The sequence below is a fragment of the Cyrtonyx montezumae genome, unplaced genomic scaffold (genome assembly GCF_038088225.1).
Source record: "Cyrtonyx montezumae isolate F1298 unplaced genomic scaffold, pur_monq_1.0 scaffold_3, whole genome shotgun sequence".
Taxonomy (NCBI): domain Eukaryota; kingdom Metazoa; phylum Chordata; class Aves; order Galliformes; family Odontophoridae; genus Cyrtonyx; species Cyrtonyx montezumae.
In genome coordinates this window covers 125,458,096-125,482,610 of record NW_027072034.1, presented here as the reverse complement: position 1 = coordinate 125,482,610, position 24,515 = coordinate 125,458,096, and the positions used below count along the sequence as shown (strand labels likewise).

At 39.1% G+C, this 24,515-nt stretch overlaps 1 protein-coding gene across 1 annotated transcript in view; it reads left to right on the top strand.

Moving 5' to 3' along the window:
* Positions 1-24,515, top strand: part of TRHDE (thyrotropin releasing hormone degrading enzyme) — a 207,013-nt gene that overhangs the window by 3,439 nt on the left and 179,059 nt on the right. The window contains exon 2 of the mRNA XM_065741352.1: positions 1,830-2,103. Coding sequence (XP_065597424.1) covers positions 1,830-2,103 — 274 coding nt within the window. The remainder of the gene's footprint in view (positions 1-1,829; positions 2,104-24,515) is intronic.

The window sequence follows — 24,515 nt, the reverse complement described above, 5'->3', positions numbered from 1 at the left end:
TTGCTTCATTTAATTGGCTGATTTGGCTTTGTTGCACTAGTGCAAATCCACTGATAATAATGGAATTTTCCTGGATTAACACTGGAATACCTGGCACCAGCTTTTTACGTTGCATTGAACAACCTTACTCAGAGTTACAATGTAACTAATCCATGTTTTATAATGAAGCAAGACAAATGCAATGTGATGAAATACTTCGGTAATGATTTGCTTAATAAAGCTTTTTGTTGTAGACAAAAAAACAAATTTTAAAATCTTCAGTGGTGGAAAAAAATCTTTATGAAAAATCTTTATGAAAAACTCTTTCATAAAGAGTTGATTGTTTCACCTAAAAATTTATATCTGGTTCTGTGGAGATAGATGCAACATTTCAACGATTTTTTCTTTATGAATTTTATAAAATAATGCTAAATATTTCTAAAAACCCAATCAGTTTTTAAAAAAAATAATTATCTTTAAAGGTTTCCTATTTTTTTTTTGTTTCCTTGCTCAGTGTTTGAGAGCATCAGATATCGCAGAATATGATATGATTGTATTGTAGAATAGTGCTTGTGGACTGATGAATAATAAGTGCCACCATTTTCATTTTATCAAATGTTTCCACCTGCCCTCTTCCCCCAGAGGAGTAGCAGATGATTATTCGACCTCTAAAATTGTGATAAATGTTTACCAGCTATCTAAAATTGCATGGTGAGTTCCACTGATGGAATCTTGAAAATTGAGACATGATTCAATACTTCTCTAAAAGCCTCCACACTTGGTTATGTAGTTAAGTTGTAGTCATTTTCTGTGTGCCTCAGAAAATATTCTATTGAACTCTACAGTTCAGCCTTTTAAGTACAGCTCCTTCTTCCTGCAAAGCGATCATCATATGTGGGGTTTTCTCCAAATGGTGTAAATTGGGAGAAAGCCTGTACCTGCGAAGGTTCCTCTTCTGTATCTGCATTAAAATTTGCTTAGTTATAAAGAAAAGGACCACAGTTGTTATTATTATTATCAATATTTTTTATTGTGATTGAATTGAACTAAAGCTTTCCCATTTTACACAATGCCTTAATAAATGTCTTCTTCAGTGATCTTCAAATATTTTGACATATGAACTGATATATATTTGCTCTCTATAAAATACACCACATAAGAAAAGCATGTGTAGAAAAAGTGTAAACAACTCTGTGCTTGTGTAATTGTTAGGTTATATTTGTGATTTTGCAAAGGTCCCTGAATTTTTTATTTTTATTTTTTGGTCTTACACAGTAGGAATATTGCTGTATTGTAGCACAGCGTGTCTCAGACCTGCATGCCACTTTCAGAGAAGTAATCAGCAGCAGAAAGCAATGACCCCCTTGAGTACAGTGTGTGGGTGTAAGTTCTAATGTCCAAAGAAAGGCAAAGCGTGCTGTCAATGTCTCAGGGCAGAGCAAGCTCCCTGAAGGCTACTAAATCCTGGCTTTAACTGAGGCAGTGCTTGCTTATGACCAATATTGGCCAACTTTTTTTTTCATATATAGAACTAAACTTCCGCGAGATCCTGAAGTCTGATAGAAGACAAGGGGTTATTTAACATCAGTGTGATGCCAGCAAATTTGTACAAAATTTATAGGCCATTATTTTATGTTGAGTGTGTTACAGTGCAGGTAGTAAGAATTCACGTCAAGAAGGAAAGGCCACAGTGATAAAGCAGTGTTCAAATGCCATATACTTGTACTGTTACATTTGTTGTTGTTGTTAAACCACAATAGTCAAGCAATGTCTTATTTACTATGCCCATGAATAGAGTGCTGGTCACAGTCAGTAACTGCTGTGTTGGTTTTTGTTTGCTTCTTTTCCAGGTTTCTTGGTGTTACGCAGTTTTCTCCTACTCATGCCAGAAAAGCCTTTCCTTGCTTTGATGAGCCCATCTACAAGGCCACTTTCAAAATCAGCATCAAGCATCAAGCAACTTATATATCTTTGTCCAACATGCCAGTTGAAACTTCTGTTTTTGAAGAAGATGGATGGGTTACAGATCACTTTTCACAAACCCCTCTCATGTCCACATATTACCTTGCTTGGGCAGTGTGCAATTTTACCTATCGGGAAACTGTCACCAAGAGTGGAGTAGTTGTAAGTATTTCTGATTACCAGACACATTTTGCTACTTTGAAAATCTTTTTTTTTTTAAAGAATATTTATTTATTTATTTATATTGCAGAGGATTGTAATGTCAAGTACTTTAAGAATTTTCTTGCTTAGCATTTCTAAAATTTGCCGGCTTATTTAACAGTGGTGTGCATTGTTTGGAGCATTTTCTAAAGATTTACCTTATTTTTTTCTTCTTCTCCCAATACTTTTTTAATTGTTAAGCTTAGTAGGTTGTACTGCGTGATGAAAGGTTAAACTTTTGGGTATCTTTTTCAATTCACTTTTGTTTTCATAGGACAAGGAAGAGAAAACATCCTACAGCCTATTCAGTACCAGTGTTTGTGGTACAGTAATACTGGAAGGGTTTCTAGTCTCCTTTTAGTACTGACATACCCCTTGGTGTGCTGTGTGCTAGCTTGAGGGGCTGGTTAAGTATTTCATCTTAGAACTTGTTTAGAAGCAGGACTTTACACTCTATCAGGTTCCTGTGGAGTTTCTTGTTGGTGAAAGCACTGACTTCCTGGAGCACTTGTTTCCAAATTCAGTGATTCCAGCAGTTATGCTGTGGAGGGAGGAGAAGAAAAAAAAAAAGAAAAGGAAGTCCTTTATTTATGTCAGTTCTGTTTTTGTTTACAAATATCAAACACAGAACTGTGTAACAAGCCAAAACATACACAAGAAATGCTGTCAGCTTAATAGAGTATTTCACAGTGCTGTCATCTTGATTTTTCAGGTGTATGTTCAGAGAAACACTTTCTTTTTAGTTTCTGTGAATAACAAAATTGATCTACTTTTGGAAGCTGAGGGCTAGGCTGGAGTTCTAACTGTGTGCCTGAGCAAAGTGCATTTTTACCTTTATGCTTCTGCAAATGCTCAATTACTTATGCTGTAGTCTGGCAACGTGAGGAAGAACCACCTGCCTCTTTTCTGCTGTTGATCAAGACATGGAATGTCTCGGTAATCACTTTTAGCTAGTCTGAGCATTGAGCTGCTGCAGAAACAGCTGATCCCACCTTCTCTGAGCCAGAAGTTTTCTTTGGTTTCTTGTGCCAGCGTTCACCTCTGCACAACCCTATGCAATTCTCTGAGAACTGACCTGAAAAGATAAATAAAAATGTGTGAATGTGTTTTCAGTCAAATTGGTTCTTTGATCCATCCTTTTGTGTGACTGCCTGAGACATAGTAAGGATTCAAGGCTGTCCTGAAGATGAAGGAATGTAGACCCAGCCCTCTTTGTTGGTGGCCTTCACCTGGGTCACAGAATCACAGAATTGTAGGGGTTGGAAGTGACCTCTAGAGATCATCTAGTCCAACCGCTCTGCCATACTGAATTCATGAGGAAATTAGTCTACTTTTTTATTTTTATTTTTATTTTTATTTTTATTTTTATTTTTATTTTTATTTTTATTTTTATTTTTATTTTTATTTTTATTTTTATTTTTATTTTTATTTTTATTTTTATTTTTATTTTTATTTTTATTTTTATTTTTATTTTTTTTTGCACTGGGACTGTTGGGGAGGACGCTGGAGAGGCTTTCATTCCTCTTCAGCCCTGTCATTTAATGGCCAACATATGTAAGACACTGTCATTTGGCTTAACTGAAGGGAAGGACATTGGCTCTCTGAGATAATTTCCCCTAAGGAGTGTAATAATGTTGGAAATGCTGAGGCTGTGCTTGTAGTCTCACTGGTTACCTATGGTGTCTGTGCTGCTTGTGAAGCTCAATGTTAATGAAAGAGGAAGCCCTGCTTTTTCTGGCTCTGACCAGATATTTCTCCATGTGCAACAGCTCTGTGCTATGGGGCTAGCTGAGCTATTAGTTATTTCACTCACTAGCTTGAAAAATGAAATCTTACTCTCTCCTTTTTACTTTTCTTCATTTTTAGCAAAGATATTTTCCTGTCATTTAAGTGAGTTGAGTTGAGTTAATTTGGAAAAGGACTGCATAAGTGCCCGTGAAAAAAAGTAAGAAGGGGAGAATGGTGGATCTGATGCCTAGTTCTTAGTGCTGCTACCTTTAGATTGATTGTCTGTACAAGAAGCATTGCTCTTGGGATGAGTAATTGGCTGCCTCAGGCTGTTGTAATAGTTGCAAGACTGACCTAAGTAGAACAGGCTGAGATTTCAGGCCATTTCTTTCTTCTTATCAATCAGTACTGAAACAGACTTCTATCCATGTTGGAGTTGATGATCTTCATTGTAATGTTTCTTCGTTGTAGTCCTTCCTAGTGAAGGATTTGGTCTTAAGCTTAGAATGATCTCATATTTTCCTGCTTCAGAAAGCAGCAGTTACTTGTATTTCTCCTGTAGCTCTTATAAGGTGGAAGTTTTTGCTATATACTGTAGTAACTGAGTCTCATGTTCTTTCCGCTCTAATACGATGTAATATTTGCAAGTTCATCATGTGTATTACTGCTAAATTATCTCACTCTGACAGGTCCTCTATTCATCAAAAAACACCCTCAAGAGTTGTAAGCTGGTCGACATAAAATGAAGTTAACTTCTAGAAATAAATGAATGTTGAAGAAAATTAACCTAACCTCTGTGATGAAACACTGTGTTGGGTATTGATTGAATAGTTTTAGCTAGAGGGTTGTGGTCAATGTCTCTATGTCCAGGTGGAGGTTGGTCATGACTGGTGTCCCTCAGACGTGTCATGGGACCCGTGCTCTTTAAGACCTTTATCAACAACGTAGACAGTGGAATCAAATGCATCCTCAGCAAGTTTGCTGTTGACACCAAGCTGAGGGGTGAGCCGATGCAATATAAAGAAACGATGCCATCCAGAGGGGCCTGGACAGGCTCAAAAAGTGGGCTCATGAAGATCTAATAAAATTTAACAAGACCGAGGGCAAGGTGTTGCTCTTGAGTCAAGGCAATTCCAGATATGAGTACAGGCTGAGAGAAGAACACATTGAGAGCATCCCTGCAGAGAAGGACTTGTGGGTCTTGATAGATGGAAAGCTGGATGTGAGCCAGCACTGTGCTCTTGCAGCCTTGGGGGTCAGTGGTATCCCGGGCTGCATCAAAAAGAGGTGTGGCCAGCAGGAAGAGGGAAGCAATTGCCCACCTCTACTTAGCCTTTGTGAAGTCCTATCTGGAATACTACATGCAGATCTGGGGCCCCCAGCACAGTAAGGATGTGGAGCTGTTGGAAGAGGTCCAGAGGAGGACCACGAAGATAATCAAGTGACTAGAGTACCTCTCCTATGAACAGAGGCTGAGGGAGTTGGGCTTGTTTAGCTTGGAGAAGAGAAGGCTCTGGAGTGGTCTCATTGCAGCTTTCCAGTATCTGCAGGGAGCTTAAAAGCAGGAGAGGGACCAACTTTGTACATGGTCTGATAGTGATAGGACAAGGGGGAATGAATTTAGGCTAGAAGAGAGGAGATTTAGTTTAGATGTTAGGGAAAAATTTTTTACTCAGAAGGTACTGAGGTGCTAGAACAGGTTGCCCAGAGATGTTGTGGATGCTCCCATCCCTGGAGGTGTTCAAGGCCAAGTTGGATGGGATCCTGGGCAACCTGATCTAGCAGTTGGCAGTCCTGCCTGTGGCAAGGGGATTAAAACTAGATGAAGAGGTACCCTTCAATCTAAGCCATTCTATGATTAAAGGGCCTTCCTTCAATTAATGGGATGTAATAGACCCCTGAAAGACTTCAGCTTGCATGTACTTTTGCTTTTGTACTTTCACAAACTTGATTTTGGTTCACAAAATGTTTAAAGATACCCTTTCAGATTTTCAGATCTCATCTCTCTCCTGGGTGACCACTCTTAGTGAACTGTTGTGGTCAAGGGTAGATAAACCTTCTGTGGAGTAGACAAAACAGTTTAAAAGCAGGTTTGTTCTTAAAAAATGGTTACCTTTTAGCTGTTCAGTTTTTGTCAAAGAATGGCGTTGACCTCAAAATTAATTTTAATCCATGCATGAGATTCAAATACATACCAAGTTAAAAATAGAAACTGACTTGGAGAACTGAGGTAGCCAATCAAATAATAATATTGATATATCCTGTGTTATTCTTGCAGACATGGAGATGTATATTTCATACATTACAATCAATTTGAAAGAGGAATTAAGAAGTGCTTTTGTAGGAGCACAGTTCAGTGGCTGTGAATCATTTGCATAACTCTTTAGTCTGTATGGGTCTGATCAGAATCCCTTCCAGAGCAGGTAATTTAAAAGCAGAATTGCCTTCTTAGGTGCATTACAAGAGTATAATTTGTTGCTCAGATTCATTGGGATTACAGGGAATGATTCAAATCGTTAGTACTGCCATTGTGTGTGAGTGCAGCTTGATTCCTGAAGAAGAGACTATGGTGCAGATACTTCTACCACTGTGGACTGGGGAGCAGTACAGTTCTACCAGGGTGTTCCCTGAGGTAATGTTATATTGAAGGAGCAGGGACACCCTCACAGGCAGGTTTAGCTGATCTCTGTATGGCTCTATACTGCACTGCAGCAGTGCAAGCTTTAGTCAGTGGAACTCATAGAATCTGTGTATTGTCATTTTTTGCACAGTAAAATGATCACAGCAAATCCACTTTCACATGCTTACTGGCTTTTACTCACATATTGTGTTTGCTAATCATACCTCATATGTATGTTTTTGTCAGTAATTTTTAAAAGCAAAATATAGCTGTCTGTATTGTAATATCTGTCACACCACCTCTGTGTCTCTTTCCTTCTTTGTTGTCTCTATTTGTCTTTCCCATTCATCAGGCCTTTTACTCATTTTTCCCCTATCTGGATTGGTGTTTACTCTACTTCATGTTTAGCAGTGCTTCTATTCTTCAAACCCTCTGTTTCTTGTTGTTCCTTTGTCAGGTGGACATGGAAACTTACTATCTCCTTCACCTCTGTCTCAGGTTATTTTTCTTCCTTGCTTTTATCCCAGCTTATTCTTTCAGTTAGTAAAAGGAGTGAATGCTCGGGGACAGAGTCTATCAGTGGAGATGAATGTATTGCCAGGAAGAGATGTTTCAGGGAGATTCATCTTCTATCTTTTTCTCGGCGGGGATGGGATGTGGATATAACTACAGAAATGAAGAAACAACTTGCAACGTTAAAGTATATGACTCTTGTCAGGGCAAATACCTGCTAGAAAGGAAAAGGGTGTGTAAAGGTGTGGTTTCAGGAAAAGTTCTGGGTGAACAGGTTAGAAGAATGTTGCAGGCAGTGCTGGAGCTCGTGAGAATGAGGAATAGTAGTAGAAAGCAGCTAGCTGAATACATGGTGATGAATGGGTAGAAGGATGCTGACAGAGGATGGTGCTGTAAGAATTTTGTGTGGTTTCAATTTGGCTACTCCTGCTCCTGTTCCAAAATGGAGGTGGCATGAACTGAAGAACATGGCAGCATGTGGGGCAACCTAGAGCTTGGTCAACTGTGTGGGGCAAGACCTCCACTGAGTATTGGAATCCATGCACATTACATCTTAAGGAGAGCTCTAGTGCTGGGTGGATCTTGGTTTTAGTTTTATTAAACATTACTTAGCAGTCATCAGGGCTGAGTAATTTGTCATGATACAGAGAAAGACCTTTCTTAGCTTCAGGCTGAGAAAGATCTTATGAGAAGAGTTATAGCAGAATAAGAGCAACCTTTATTGCACTGCTGTTATTTTGTTATTACTTTTTCTAAGACATAATCAGGGATCACAAGCTCCCAGTTACTAAAGATCTTAATTCAGTACTTTTGCATAGCTTAGTCTTATCCTGGCCAGTGAGAAGGTGATGCAAAAATCTGGCTAAAGGAAAATAAGATAATTACTGCTTCTGTAGTGCTAACTAGGGAGCCTGAATCAATGTCCTTGCATTGAATTCTGTTAGGCTTGTGTTTGGGAGCCCCCATCAGTTTGGCTTGGCATCAGACAAATACAGAGGGAGATCTTAAAACGGGATCAGTGCACTGATAGACACTTGGTTCTGCAAATGTAAAAAATCCTTTTTACCTAGGAGGGGCTAGTGAATGGAGTTGCATCAGTAGATATAGATCACAATCAGCCAGCATCACACAAGAATTGATAGTTTAGGTTCAGCACCATGTGAGCATGGTCAGAAAGACTGGAAACAGAATCACGCTTCTGACCAGCCATGTGATGCTGGGCAGTTCCTTATCTGCAGTGCAGTTTTCCTTGCAGTTTGTGCGATCAGTCTGACGAGACTGAAGAGCTGACTTTCATTAATAGTTTGAAAAGGAAAAAAAAATCAGGTTGAACAGCTATTCAGAATAACTTTCTCCCCAGTGGATTCTGTCATTTGTTAGATTTGTTCATTCTGTCATTTGTTAGATTTGTTCAGGACGAGAGGGAATGGCCACAAGTTGCGCCAGGGAAGATTTAGATTAGACCTCAGGAAGCATTTCTTTTCTGAAAGAGTGGTCAGGCACTGGAATGGCCTGCCTAGGGAGGTGGTTGAGGCACCATCCCTAGCGCTGTTCAAGAAGCGTTTAGATGAGGTGCTTAAGGACTTAATTTAGTAGTTGGGTAGAGATAGTGATAGGAGGATGGTTGGACTAGATGATCTTATAGGTCCTTTCCAACCTTATGAACTTATGAACTTATGAACTTATAAGATGCTAAAAAAAACCCATCAGTTCTCTCTAAAATAAATTCATACTTATTGTACATCCTAGCCTGTAGATTTTAGAATATTATTCCGCATTTGAAAAATGTATTAATATTTGTATGTAATAGCAGTAATGACCTCAAGACCAGGCATTTTCTGTCAGTTAATGATTGCCTGGGTTAAAGGCCTGAGGCTGTGCCTTAGGTCCTCTCTTCTGCTGCTGGTTATTAACTGTTAGCAAATAGTCTCTCCGTCAGTTATTATTTATTAATCAGTATTGAAGCAATTATACACCAGATAGTTCTTTGTGAATGAGCAAATTGGTTACAGCAGACCGATTTAACTATCAAAAGTAGAATTACTCCTCAATTAAAATTTTCTTCCTCTGCAGCCTGAGTTTTGCCTGGCTTCAGGGTTGAGCCTTACTTTCTAAACTTACCTATATGTAAAAATTAACTTTTGTTAGCCCACCACTCACCACTGGGAGGCCACACATGTATCTGATAAGCAGCCAATGCAGGAATCACCGGACATATTTCTAAACCCTGATGCCAAATTGTATCATTTAATGTCCTGAAATGCTGCTGTGATAGTGATATGATGATACTCATTAATTTTTCTTTTTGTCACTACAAATATCTTACCCTTGCATACCCCAAGCAGCTTTCATCAACAATTATAAAAAAAGAAAAGTATGTCACAAAGAATATTATTGGAGATAGGAGTATTGAGCTAGAAAAATATACAAATATGAACAGATTAATTGTGCTTTCTTCTGCTTGTGTGAAATTTTCTCTGTAGTAACATCAGTAAAGGTTAGTTCTACATGTGCTTTTCTGCTCAATTCGGTGCTTATTATTGTGAATTGTTTTAGTTAAGTGGGAAGCTCTCGTACATTACTAATCCACAGAAACTGTAGCCTTTCCAGGTTCACCACATCAATATTTGTTTGCCTATTCTGTTTCTTGTATATTGAAAATGACTTTTTCTTTATTAATTTTTAAATACTGTAGCTACAAAATATACTACAAACAAAAACCTGTGCGATCAGCATCCGTGCTAAACTGAATATGCCAGGCAATCTGTTAAAAACATAAATTGCAAACTTGCAGTCCATTGTTATTGATTTCTGGTTGAATTTGCAAGTCGAATGCCCTAGGAAAATACTGTATATGTATTGTGCTTACTGCTTTAAAAAAATACTCTTGGTCAGCACTTGTAGTACATGCAATATTTAAATGTGATATTTATTTCATTAACAAACTCAGCTATACTCTGTAGATAATATTATTGAGTTGCAAAGCTTGAGTTTGGGAATGTCTTGTTTTTTTTTTTTTTTTTTGCTAACAAGATCAAGTATCTTGTGATAGTGATGTACTTCATATGTACAGCAAGAGGGCTTAATTGAAAAGCACAAATTAGTTTCTTAATTCATGACTAATTCTTAGTCTAGCAATAACAAGGAGAGGAGAGAGAGGTAGCTCATGTGATTGCTCTTGTGGCGAGCATCAGCCTGGGAGCTTGATTGCAATTCAAGAACATTGCTTTGTCTAGGGTCTGTTCTGGCTAATGTAAAGAAACATCCAGGACTCTTGGTACTTTCCACTCCTTTGCTATGTCCTTATAGGAATAGTTCAGAGTCTCTGCAATTCCTTACATTTCCCGTATTGTAAGCAGGGGAAGCAAGGAGGTGGAGAAGGAAAGACTATTTTCTTTCCATGTCCTAATGAGCATATGTGTAGTAGCATGTATTGTGTGAAGCCTTAGCACTCTAGCTGTGCTCTGCTCTGTATGATGTTCTTTCATGTTTCCTTATGACTCTTATGTTCTGCTGTCATATTTGACTTCATTAACTTATTCGTTAAGATCTCTGTCCTTGTCATCAACATCAGTTCTTCTTTCTGACATTCATCAAAGTAGTAAGACTCTATTAGCATGTTACTCTAAGAGTCCTACCCTTTTCAGAAGAGCAAAAACGAAGTGCCAGATAATCTGTAGGATCTCACTGCAGGACAGCGTAAAGGTGCATACATTCCAGCACCAGCCTGAGCATCTGTCAGTCAAACCAGTGTTATCCTATATACCCACCATAGTAACTGCTCTGTGGAGTGAAAAAGGATTACTGAGGCAGGTGTCTTAGTTGACGTCTAGTTGAGTGACAGATACAGCATTTGTGAAGGAGGAGAGTGATGTGCACTTTTATTTATTTATAGACCAGACTCTCCTCCAGGGTTTAGCTAAGTTTTAAATGTATTTTTTTTCCTACAGAAACCAGAAATTTAGCCTGTTTATTTCCAGTTTTTATAGCCAGTGGTGGGAAAATAACCACTCATTTCAGAGATTCATAACTCTCGCCAGTCTAACCCCTAATTTTCTGACAGTCAAGTATCTGTAACATTTACTTTCTAGGTTTGCCTTTACCTGACTTTTTTTTTTGTTGTTTGTTTTTGTGTTAGAAAATTTCCACAAAGGTCATCTTTGCTTTTTTTTTGTTTTTTTTTTTTTTTCTGCCTGGAGTATGGGAATATCTCTCTAGTTTGTGATTTTGTGCTGATAGAGGATCCAGTCAGTACATTTGACTTTACATAAAGGTGTCCATAGCATTAACAGTACTCTGCTTCTTCCAGTTGGGTGCTTTAACACTTCAGGTACCCATTTGGAAGATTTTTATCAGATGCCATAATGGCAAGACTTCATAGAGCAGAATTGGAGTAGACTGGCTGCAGCTGTTCCCGTTTTTCCACCTGCTATTCTCTAAGGGAGTCATTTACATGGGCTAAGCTCTACCACTGTGGGAATAGCTGTGGTGACTCCTGCTTACCTTGTAGATAGTTGTTTTTATTATTGAGTCTATTACATCTTGTGGTGACTGCTGAATTGCCAGAGTACTGCATGCAGCCCCTTCCCCTGGCACCGTTCCTGAGCAGTGGGATGAGGACAGGTGGCAGAGAACCAGCTGCGTTGGCTTGGTTCCACCGAACGATGCCCTTAGGAAATCCTCGATTGCTCCTTTCTGGCAGCTTTCTGGCTGCTCTGTGCTGTTGAGACATAGCAAGAGCAGTGAGAGTTGAGAACCGAGCCCGTTATCTTCTTACTTGGAGCAGCATAATTTGAAAGCAGATTATGTTTCTCTTTGAAGGGTAAATGACCTAATGTGTATTAAAAAAGTTATCCCTCAGTGGATTATCCTGAAAAATATTTAGCGGCACGTTTTGTTTAACAGCATGCAGCAGAGCTGTGTGGCAGTTTAGGACAGGGTGTGAAGGCTAATGTATTATTTGAAATGACTTCAGTTAGGGAGGGCCTAAGAAGCAAAAGGTAGTTATTAGCATTCATTGGGCACCTCTGGGAGTACCTGCACTTTCTCCCCTCCCATCCTACTTCCCCAAGAGCAGTGAGTAGTTTGGTAGTCACAAGTCACAGCAGCTTGGAACCTCAATTACAGTTCATCTCCCTAGGACAGCAACCAATACCTTGGTTAGTAAAGATAAAAGAAGGAAATAAAAGGTGGAAGAAGAAGAAAGAAAGTGGATTCTTATGGAATGGTATATAAAAAAAGAAGTATACTTACTGAATCATTTGTGTGCTTCATATGTGTTTCTTGTAGCAATCCATTCCCCTAGCTAATTAGATCACAGTTCATGGTTGAACAGCAGTAGATCATGCCGACTTTTTTACTGAAGATTGTTCCTATATGCTAAATATTTTATAATGTTGTTTTGCAGTAAATTCATTGTTTCCTTTTAAATACCATGGGAAGAAAAAGGAGGCTGATCTATACGCAGAGAGAAAACTTTACTTTTTTGGTCTTACCTGAATAATTCAGATAGAAGCCTAAGTCTGTGTGTTGGGATGTCAATGAGTGATAACGTGTACTGCTTCATGAAAAGTCATATGTGTGAGTGTATATGCATTCATAAAACAAGTACTTATGTTTTTGGTGGCTGCTGCTGTCAGACTTTTTTTCCCCAGACCTAAGGATTTTCCTCATCTTAATGCAGGTCTACTAACTGAATTCTGGTGATGGAAAGTGAGTGATGCCCAGCCTTGGTTTTCCTTTCTTCATTAATCTTTTTATTCCTTGTCATTTCCATGTGTTTAAAATGTGTTAAGAATGCAGTTTCTAGAGCAAGATAACAGAGGAATTGCAGGTAATATCAGATATGGTTCAGACCACAGAGTTTTACTAGATACCTTTTTGAAATAGGCAACAGCAAAGTTAATAGTAGCAGTCTGCCTATATTTCAAAGTCTTGCTAAGATCCCATGCTCAGGTTGTGTGAAAATTGTGTTTGTGCATACATTTCTTATCTACTGTCAAAGACTTCTCTCAAATTCTCTGTAGTTAATGCTCCCCACGGGGTTGTGGTCAGTAGTAGTAAGCATTATTGTGGTTGGCTGTTTCACCTATCACAAAATGTGGAATGCTATTTGCTTTTTATGCTTGATTTAAAAATACCAAACAAACAGAATAAAAACACATAAAAAGAAATAAAATAAACAGAAATATAATAGTAAAACAAACCCACCAACATTTAACATCTATTCTTTTCCTTATTTCTGTCTGTTATATGGCTTGTGATGATCTACAGAGAGTTATTTTGGGTTGATATGGGATGTATTGTATAAGTTGTCTGCCAAATGAAGTTGCATTGATTTCTGGCACAAGAAATCTGTAAGGCATGCAGAGGAGATAAGGTGGTAGCTTGGAGTTAAAAACCTAGTATGAACCTTTTCAGAACTTTCATGTGGATAGCATGACAAGACTTGAAAAAGTGAGAAAGGATAAAGAGAGCCTATTCTGAGAAAGTCCCAACCTTTCTCAGCTTCTCCTTGCTATGAAAGAATTTTAAAACACCTAACTAGCTTGTACCTAATTGCTGCTTGAACAGCAGAAAAAATTCAGGGAAAGCATAATTTAGGTATGGAAATGAGGATTTGTAATTTGTGTGGTTACAATAGGGCATATTATTAACACTTGTCTTTACTACAAAATACTTCGATGAGTCACACATGACTGGAAATGATTATACTACCATGAAGTACTGTGAGGATAAAAAGGATCAGTGAATCATAGTGCAGCTGGTAGAGTTGCATAGTTTCATAGTTCTGTTATTCAGGGTTTGATGGGTGAGAAGAAATATCTTGAGTACTGTTTTGTACATTCACGTGTGCTTCAGTAGCATTTGACGTATTTAAACACGTTTAATTATTCAGTCTACTCTGTAATTGAAGTCAACAGTACCTTGAAATACCTCTGTGAGGAAGTCTAGAAAGGAACAAAATTAATTTCTGTAGAAAATCTGTCTGTTCTGAAAAATGCTTCCTCTAAAATTCAGAGGATATTTATCAATGCCGCAGTGTTTTCATAAAGCTGAATTGCTATAACAGTTTCAGTATGCATTTACAAGTTTAAGTGCTTTCCTGTGATTGTTGAGCTTTTTCAGCTAAACTTGGACAAACTCTTCTCTACCACCTAACCCTTAACCACAGATTTTCACTTGCTTGTCTGTCTTCTTCTATGGCTGCCTTGTAGTATCTAGTCACTTCAGCTTCTCTGTCCTTCAAGTCCAAGTACTCCTGTGTTTTCTGTAAAGCAGAACAAGTTAAAGTAGTATTGTTGAACCTTAGGTTGTAGCTTCATGCTGTAACACAATGAGGAGTTTCTGTCCTTACCTTACCCTGCACGCTTTTATTGTATAGTTTGTAATCTAATGATCAGTGGCTGAATAGCAAGCTTTTTCAGTTCACTAATCCAAAGGGAGTAATAGAATTGTGTGGGGTGAAAAGAACCTCAATGTTCATCTAGTTTTGACCCCCCTGCCATTGGCAGGGTCACCAACCACTAGACCAGGCTGCTCGGAGCCACATCCAGCCTTGCCTTGAATGTCTCCAGGGATGGGGCATCCACAATCTCTATGGGCAGTCTGTTCTAATGTATCACCACCCTCTGAGTAAAAAACTTCCTATCATCCAACCTGAATCTCCCCTGTCTTAGTTTAAAACCATTCCCCCTTGTCCTATCACTATCAACCTGTGTAAAAGTCATTCCCCCTCCTGTTTATACACTCCCTTCAAGTATTGGAAGACCTCAATGAGGTCTCCCTGGAACTTTCTCTTCTCCAAGCTACACAAGCCCAGTTCCCTCAACCTTTCCTCATTGGAGAAGTGCTCCAGCCCACTGATCATTTTGGTGGCCTTCCTCTGGACCCATTCCAAGTGCTCTGTACCTTCCTTGTGTTGGGTGCCCCAGGCCTGGATGCAGTGCTCCAGATGGGGCTTCACAAGAGCTGAGGAGCTAAGCAGAGGGGGATGATCACCTTCCTCCTCATACTGGTCACCCCTTCTTTAATGCAACCCAGGATATAGTTGGCTCTCCAGGCTTCAAGCATACAGTGGTGACTCATGTTTAACTTCTTGTCCACAAGGACCCCCAAGTCTTTCTCCACAGGGCTGCTCTCCAGGAGTTCTTCCTCCAGTCTGTATAAATACCTGGGATTGCACCAGCCAAAGTGCACCACCTTGCACTTGGCGTTGTTGAACCTCATTAGGATCATACAGGCCCACTTCTCCAGCTTGTCCAGGTCCCTCTGGATGGCTTTACTTCCTTCCAATGTATTGACTGCACCACTCAGCTTGTTGTCTTCTGCAAACTTGCTGAGGGTGCACTTGATTCCATTGTCTATATAATTGACAAAGATGTTGAAGAGCACTGGTCACAAGACTGACCCTTGGGGCATACCACTCGTGACCCACCTCCACCCAGACACAGAACCATTGATCACAACCCTTTGGCTGTGACCAGCCAACCAGTTCCAAATCCATTGAACAGTCTATTCTTCAAACCTCTCCAATTTAGAGAGAAAGATATGATGAGGGACCATGTCAAAGGCTTTGAAGAAGTCCAGGTAGATGACATCCATTGCCCTGCCCCTGTCCACTGGTGCCATCACTCCATCATAGCAGGCCACCAGATTGGTCAGCAAGGTCTGCCTTTGGTGAAGCTGTGCTGGCTGTCTTGGGTCACCTCTTTGTTTCATATGTGCCTTAACATGGTACCCTGAAGGATCTGCTCCATGATCTTCCCAAGCACAGAGGTGAGGCTCACCAGCCTATAGTTCTCCAGGTCATCCTTTCGTAAAAATGGGAGTAGTGTTTCTCTTTTTCCAGTCTCAGGGGATTTCGTCCAACAGCCATGATTTTTCAAATATGAGGGTGGCTCAGCAACCACCTTAGCCATCTCTCTCAGAACCCTGGGATGCAAATCATCTGGCCCCATGGACTTGCATACATTCAGTTTCATGAGGAGGTCTCAGACTTGTTCCACTGTTACAGTGGGTTGGAATCCACTTCTCTCACCCACACCTAGAGATTATGGTCCTGAAAGACACGGGGAGTGCGGGTCCTTGCTCAGCTATGCCACTTGACTGCCTCCTCTGCTCAGTTTCTTTTGCTGGGGTATAGAGACCTCTTGCACTGGTTGTCCTTATATAGCTGCCAGCTCTGTTCTATTCCTACGCCCTTAAGGACAGTTTCCCAGGAGATCCCATCCAGCAGTTCCCTGAGCAGCCAGAAGTTTCTCTTCTGAATTTTAGGAACTAGCCATAGTTTAATAACCTTTTGACTTAACCCTCTTATTGAGTGTGTAGGTAGCCCACGGACCCAACTTGTGAAGAGGTGGAAATGTGTGAATGTCTTTTTTAGTGATGTGCTATCATAACTGGAGAGTAATTGCAACATAAAACTGCTTATGAAGTTATCTGGGGAATCTGACTCGAGGTGTCATCCTTTCACGTGCAGGCTGCTCCTGTTATTACTCTATTCAAGAAGTTAATGCCAGATGCTTGGTGTGTGTTGAATACAACTGAGACCCTCCAGAGGAGTGAAGTGTTTCTTCAACTTTCTTTGCTTGTACCTCACATTCTTGTTTATGAAGAGCCCACTAGAGTTATTTCCTGGAATCTAGTTGCCTTGGTCTTGTTAGTTGGGGAAAAAACCCTTATTCTTCACTACAAGGAGGTATTGTGCAAGGATCCACAGATAGAGCTGGCCTTCAAGTCATTTGTTAGATCACACGGAGAGATTGTTTTCAGTCTTTTCAAAAACATTCTTATTTTAAAAACAGCCACACAGGATTGTATTTTGTCACACCCTGAGTGGAGGCCAGTTTGGAGATGACAACCAGTTGAGTAGATCCCGGCTACCAATGGCCTTGACCTGGTGTTGTTATACATGGGCTGCCAAAGGACCTGCTTTCTATGCATGTATGTTACATGTTTTGGAAGCTATTGCACTTTACATTCTGTGACAGATGGTGGCGACAAGGTGTGTAATTTACATACACGTCTCATTTACTTAAGCGCATTTATTCCACTTACTCCTTGGCTACCCTCTTCTTTCATTATGAAGATCTGTGTTTGGTCATTCTTCATTTGCTTCTTGTGTACCAGTCCTGATTTTATAAATGGTTTAGCTGTCATTTTTCAGATCTCAAAAATATTTCATCTGGCTTTGTATGGGATTCATTTCCCATCTCTTCTTATTCTTATCATCCTTCTCTTTGCCTTTTAAGTTCTACAGTGTCTGTTTTGATATGCTGAACAAGAGAGTGGGGTGGTGCCACAACTGCTTGCAGTGCTCAAGGTTTATAGATTTAAGTTTGTACTGTGGCATAATGATGTTTCTTTTTTTATTCTTTTCTTAATCATTTGTAACAGTCTGTTTGCCTACTGAATATCTTCTGAACACTGAGTTGACATTTTCAGGGAGTTACTCAAATAATTATTCCCTGAATTATAGCTAATCTAGTCTCCATTATTGTGTATGTAAAGTTATGGCTATTTTTCCCCCATTTGCATTTCTCTGCACTTACCAATGTTGAATTTCATATGCCATTTTATCAGCCAGTCACTCAGTATCATGAGGTCCACCTGTACTATTTTGTACCTATGACTATTCTAAGTCACTCTGTATTGGCTGCACACTTTTCTGATTATACGTCTGAGCCAATTCTGGATGCATTCCTTATTGCTTATCTCTGATGGTGTGGCAGAAGAGTTTGTGACTAGCAAGAAAATGCCAGTTGTGAATTCTGTTTTGTGGCAAGAAGCTTTCAGACAACCTTACTGAAGTCTTGCTGAGAAAGATTTTGACAGCGTAATACTACATGGCCTTGAAAAGTTTGCTACTGGAAGTTATTGTTTCACATCACTGCCTTGTACCAAGTGTAGTAACATTAGCAGTTGCAAGACAATTGCTGTAACTGAAATCTGTAGTACTTTGTTGAGCGTTTTTTAGTCAGATTCAACTGCCCAGATGCAGGTGCTTTGGAATATTCTGAATCAAATTTTCTCTCTGTGTTGATGTATTGTGGTACAACATCATCTTGTATGCAGACATCACAGAGTCCTTTAGGACCTGAAAGACATCTGAGGGTTTCACTTTGTGAAACTTCACTTTAACCATAAGTTGTAATGTCGTGACTATAATTGTCACATTTGTTTTTTGAACCAATCCTAAGAAATGAAATAATCTCATTTATTTCAAGAAGGGATGCCTGACATGACATGCTTTTCCTTTGTTTTGGTGGGAAGCAGCACTACTAAATTGAATTCAGTCATGACAAATTAAGAATGGCACATGTGGTTGGTGAACTGAAAAGTTAGTTGTCTGCACATCCCTAGTGAGATGCTATCACACTAGGAGGATTCCTGTTCTTATATTTTTTTTTATTTTCATGATTTTAGAAAACACTAGTGATTTACAAATATATCAAGTAGAGGGCAAAAAAAGAAAAAAAAGTATGTTTTTGAAGTGTATAAAATTTTTGTATTGATCCCTCCCTCCTTTTTTTTTGTTACAACATCAGCTACACAGTGAGGAAGATTTTTCTTAACAGAGAGCATGTTAGAACTATGAAACTATGAAAGAAATGTCTTATCTTTGTCTGAAAGTCTTTCTAGTCTGGAGTAGGAGAGCTAGTGAAGTATTTAACCAATCCCTATGTATATGGACAATGCAAAATATGCAGCTTCTGTGAGAACTCCAAAATGGAAAAAAGTTGGACCTTCCATACCTGAACTTCTCATCTGAAAGAGTCTGTCTGTGGTTTTGTACCATTTTTTGCTCATCAGTATTCAGCAACCCTGCAGGATAGAGGAAAAATACAGAAACATAAGAAAGAGAGATAAAAGCAGACTGGGAGCTGAAAAAAGATAAATGACTTTCCTGTCAGTGCAGCATAATGAAAATCAAATCAGTGCTTGGCAATGTGCAGTTGCCCAGTATGGCTAACCCCAGACAAGGTTTTAAGTGAAATATATGTATTTCATATTTTATTCTCATATTCATACAAAGATAAACGACTTTTTTATTAGTTGATAGCAGTGAAAATAGAGGTCCTGATTCTGTAAAGTAGTGAGAAAATTGTGTGACAGTGTTTAGTGTCTGTTCAGTTTTCAGCTTTGTGAATAATAGAATTTCTTGTTGTAAATACAAGGCCTGTTATAGCCCCTCTTTGGTTTGTTTGGGCATGGTTAACTGGGTATTCTGCAAATAGGAGATATCTTAAAAATGTAGAAGAATTATTAATTTGAGAAAGCACAAGGAGATACTTAGGAGCTAATGAGTTATTAGAAAAGCTCACCGTTGCTGACAGGTACCTAATGAGTCTTTGCAGGGCAGGCAGGCAGCAGCAAGGGAAGGGCTGTCCTGCATTGCTCCTTTCAGCAGACTGTAAGTGTTGCTGAACTGCCATCTTCTACCAGCTCTGATGGCACTGAAAGCTTGAGATGTTGATTCCCAATAGGGCCAGATATCTTCTCTTCTTATTTTAACTCTTACCGTTTTATGCCATCATGTGTTGGTGTTTTCTTCATGAGTCCCTCATCTACTAACAGTATGTCTGGATAATCTTACCTCTGTCCGTAAGTTTCAGTTTTTATCGGCCTACAGACTTTCTTGTAGCTCTTCTTCATTAGTAACACAAGGTAGGCGGTATCAGAGCTGGACCTTGGCTTGCAGGCAGCTTAATACCTGGATGGTGAAAGTAGTTACTAGTGAGGGTTATAGTGGTAGTATTCACATGGCCAAGCTACATTTGTATTGTATTTCTAGTGTAAAATTATTTGAACGGATTTATTATCAATTTGATTTTATCAAAATACTTAATAATACATTCTCTGTGTTATTTGCAAATAATTTTCATAGTTCAAATTGCTACACTGTTTGTAGGAAATACACAATGGAAACGTAATTCATTCAAGAATGTGGTTATACTGGAGTCAAAGCACAAAAAGGAATCCTCAACAACTTTGAAAGAGTTTTGCAAACTTGCATTTTGTTCCTGATTGAATCTGACTGTGTATTTTTAATGAATTCAGTCTTGAACATCTGCAAACTGTTTGCAAGCTGGGATTTTCTGTTTGAGTAGCTGACTGTGGAATCAGACTCTATAATCACTGATGCTGTGTCTCCACAGTACCTATTTGCAATATAGTAATACAATAATCATAATAATAGCAATAATGAAGTCCCTTCCCAGTTAAAATTCAGCGTTCTGGATAGCATTTCATAGTAGTATAATGTACTATATTGTTTATCATGGCTCACATAAAACTGTGAATGGCCTCCAAACCCCATATACAACTGGAAATACACTTGTTTGCTGAGTTGCTCCTTTTGGCTTTTTCATTTTAGTAAACAAGTCTCCAAATTGACAAGTGTACAAGAAACTTCGGAACCAGAGTTGTTGTTCCCTTCTTTTTAACTGATTAGACTGAAATGTACAAACCTGTCAGAGGCATTCATTCCATGACCATAGAATGAAATAACCACTAATAATAGTAACACCACTAACTCTACCATGGGAGTTACAGTTCAGACAGAATTGTCACATTCTTCTATCCATTCCTGTTCTTCTTAAATACTTGAGTTGATAATGATTGTTCTAGATCTTAAATCTTTGAATACAGCTGTATGAATGCAGTGCAAAGCACAGCTAGAAGAGTTATTGGTATATAAAACCAGCAGGGGTAGGTAATGTACCCACTAAGGTGAGGTGCAGAAACACCACTCATGTAATTGTAGAGTCTGTACAATTATGATCATTCTGCATAAAGTAAAGGAGTAAACACATTACAGATCAAGTTTTAAACATTGCGGTGTCCAGTGCAGACAATTCCTTCACGTTATACTTGCTTTTCTGGCTCATCTTTCTAAGCTTTAGGACTAAAAGGGATTGAAGGATATAAAACATTTTCATTGATATGCTTACTACTGGCTCATTTATGTGGGTGACCTAGTGACTTATTTCTGTAATTTGTGACCTAGAAGTTCGTTCCAAAATACCCACATTTTCTAATGTATGAAGATACTTCATTTTTTATGAGCTCAAAGGCCAGCTATTAAACTGATATTTGATACCATCCTAGAGATTTCAGAATGCCTATTTCTTGAGAATCTGAAAAAGTCTTAGCAATCTCAACAGTAACAACCAAGTGAAAATCATAATTCAGAGCTGCTTCTCGGGGTCTGATGTGAGTGTGCTTGGTAAAGTGTGTAAATGCATCAGTGAAACTTGCTTTGGGGAGGACCAATGGAGCGGTGTTTTCTGATGCTTCAGAGTTTGTGATATCATATAGAGATGCTACAGTGATGCTAAAGTGATGGAAAAGAATGTGGAGAATTATGTCTGTTGAGCTGACTTGCAGCTGTTGTATAGCTCATATTTGACCCCATTCTTGTGTTGGTGTAAAATGAATAAAGCACATCTGTTCTTGTAGGGGATGATAAGTAATCCTCATCAGAATACAGCTCAAGTACAGCACAGTGATCCCTTAATTGGCACTGATTTAGCTGCCTCTGAAACAGAGTGGGATAGCAATGTCAGCAGAGCGACACATCCTAGGCCATTTGCTATGCTGTGTGTCGAGGCTCATTAGCTCTGACGCAGATCTACCCTTGCACTTGCATGTCTGTGCAGTGCAGTGCTGTGTGATGCAGCAGTGGCAGCCTGCCTGCCTACTCCTCTGCACCTTGCTGTGCAGCAGTTGCTCATGTGTCCAAGTGCCCTCTGTTCCGAAAGCTTATTGGTTTCTGAGACCAAGCTCACCATCTACAGATCCAGAATGATTCATGGTTTTTTTTTTTTTTTTTTGCCATTACTGAGGCCTTTTCATTTTGCTGGGAAGAAAATCAGAGGTAAAGTATCCAGGCAGTCGTTTAACATTATCTCTGACCTACTAACCTGCTGATTTTTTTTCATGAGTAAGCTGGGCAAAGATCAAATGCAGTAAAAGTCTGGAGGCCTGCTTGGATTTGAAAGGGTAATGCATGGAGACACTTGGGAGCAGCAGCTGGCTGGGAGTCCCTGAAGTACCACAGCTGGATGCCAACTGCAGCATCAAGCTCATAGGCTTCATCTTCATCCTTTGGGGCACTCACAGTGAGGTTGTCTGGTTTTTGAACCAGGGAGAGCTTTCCACTTTGCCCTTTCATTTAAGAAGGAATCACTCAGCACTATGAGCACTGAAATCAGCAGCAATGCTTTTCCATGGGATTTCTTTTTTGCTCCCTCATCATTTTTTTTTTTTCTTTCTTTGCTCTGTCTAATAGGAGACTGTGGCTTCAAAGACCCTCCTGGGAAAAGCACAGTAGATAGCTTCTTGTTACTGCCTCTAAAATGCTTGAGAGCTTTAGGCAAAACTGGCAGCTGAATATTAGTCAGTGGTATTTATGCAGATGTTTTCCTTAGAAGCTTCTGGTAGCAGTTTCCTTCACTTCAGTGGCTGATCTGAAGCCTCTCAATTGCATGTTAGTTTATACTTTCTCTGCCGAACTCCTTCAGTCCCTGTTCTCTTTTTAATAACCTTCCCCCATCCCAGTGCATTAGTTGCAGTTTGAGTCTTAGAGAAATCAAATTTTCAAGAGCAAGCTCCTGCTCCTCACTGATACTTTGAAGCAAATAGTTATAGAGTATAGAGTGTGAGGTATAGGTCAGACCACTTGCCCTTCTCACCAGCTGTCCTGCCGTCGGCAGCTGAGCACAAGAAACTTAGAAAAAATCTACTGGAGTTTTACTCTGAAATGCACCCTAAACCTGGCGAAAGCCTTCTTATGAAGTCCCCACTTTATCCTTTACAGTGCTTATATTCCATGAAAGCTTCCAAATTATTTTGCATTTGTCCATGTCAGTAGTTGGTCAAGTGTGGAAATGCTTTTGCTTTCTGCTCATACACTCTTGGTATTGCCTGTAATAACTCGCTTTAAAGTTTTTTTTAATATGGATACCTGGAGGTGCAAATCCTCTGGCTGTAAACACTGTTTAATCTGTGGGTGCAGATATGAGAGCAAACAAAGCCTGCCATTTTAAAGGTTTGCTTTGTACTGTGTGGTTAGGGTATGTCTCCTGAGAGGCAATGTTACCTTAGGCTCAAAGCAAGTGTTAAAAAGAAAGACTAATGAAGCTGTTACATTGATGTGAGTGTCAGCTGGAAGCTAAGCAGGGGAATAGCTTTCTGATGCAGCTGAGAAAAGGGAAGGAAGGACTTCTAAACAAGAGCAATCTGCTCCAGTGCCAGCAAAGGAAAGTATCTGTGCAGTCTGTTTTGTTGTACTGGAAGTAAAGGAATGACTGTAGCAAAAAATTCCACACAATTCTGGCTTCCTGTTTGCCTGATTAACTCTTTAACACTTTGATCGGTTTACAGGTTTGACCAGTACAGTGTCTGCCTTGCTTGCAGCAAGTTTGGAAACACTAGTTTGGGAAGCATTTTTCTTCATTCCATCTTACTATGATCTGTTGGACCCCATTTTGTGCAATTTAGCTTTCTCAAGAAGGAATAACTCAGGGATCACAAAAAGTGGTTCTAATACTGTTTTTTCTTTTTCTTTTTAAATATATTTTTTATTTTTTTCCTTAGACATTATCCTGTTTATTTGTAACTTTATTCATCTAGTGTTAACTAACAGTTCACTATGAATAAAGATGTCAGCTGGTGAGCTGACTGGTAGTTGTCCAGGTGTAAGCCAGGAGTGGCACTTGTGCTATATCTAATCAGAAATTATTAGGAAATCAGTAATCAACTGATATGAATGTGATAACAATGATTAATTACCGTCTTTCTAATAGGAAATATACCACTCAAGTAATGGACGTTTTGAGATGGAGAATATAACTTGAATGACAAAATGTGCAAAAGTGATATTTCATAGTCATAAATATCTGACCTTTTCATATACTGGAAGGGATTTGATTAACTCCGCAGTTAAATATTTTATGTTGTTTTCATGTTAATATAAACACTATGTTGTTATGTATTCTGTAGATCTTAGCCATCTTTATCATCTTTGTCCAAGTTTGCATATGTCAGAGTACTTGGATTTTGCAGCTTCACTCTTAAGCAGAGAAAATAATCTATTTCCCAATTCACATTCTTTGTGTATGATCTGCCGCTTCTCATCTGTGTCTCTGCTGGCTAGGTGGTTAATCACTTTGATCCCTGGTTGTGGCCTTGATCTTTCTCAAATGGGAGTCCTCAAATAGTAATAGTATTCTAATTCATTCAGGCCATCTATTCTGCTTTCTCTATTTACAAGTATAATTTGCTTCTTTTTTTTTTTCCTTTATTTTTTTTTCCTTCCCTAATTCCTGTGTTTTACCCTGAGATTGGTGTGCCCAGAATATGGCTGGAATCCTTCTAACTGTGACTTGAGACATTATTAATAGATAACCACCTCTACCAATTTATCTTCTGTGGCTGAAGTGCTTGTTCTGCCTGTGGCTTTGTCAGAGGCTAGCTGTGTAAAAATATTTGGATGCTACTAACACAG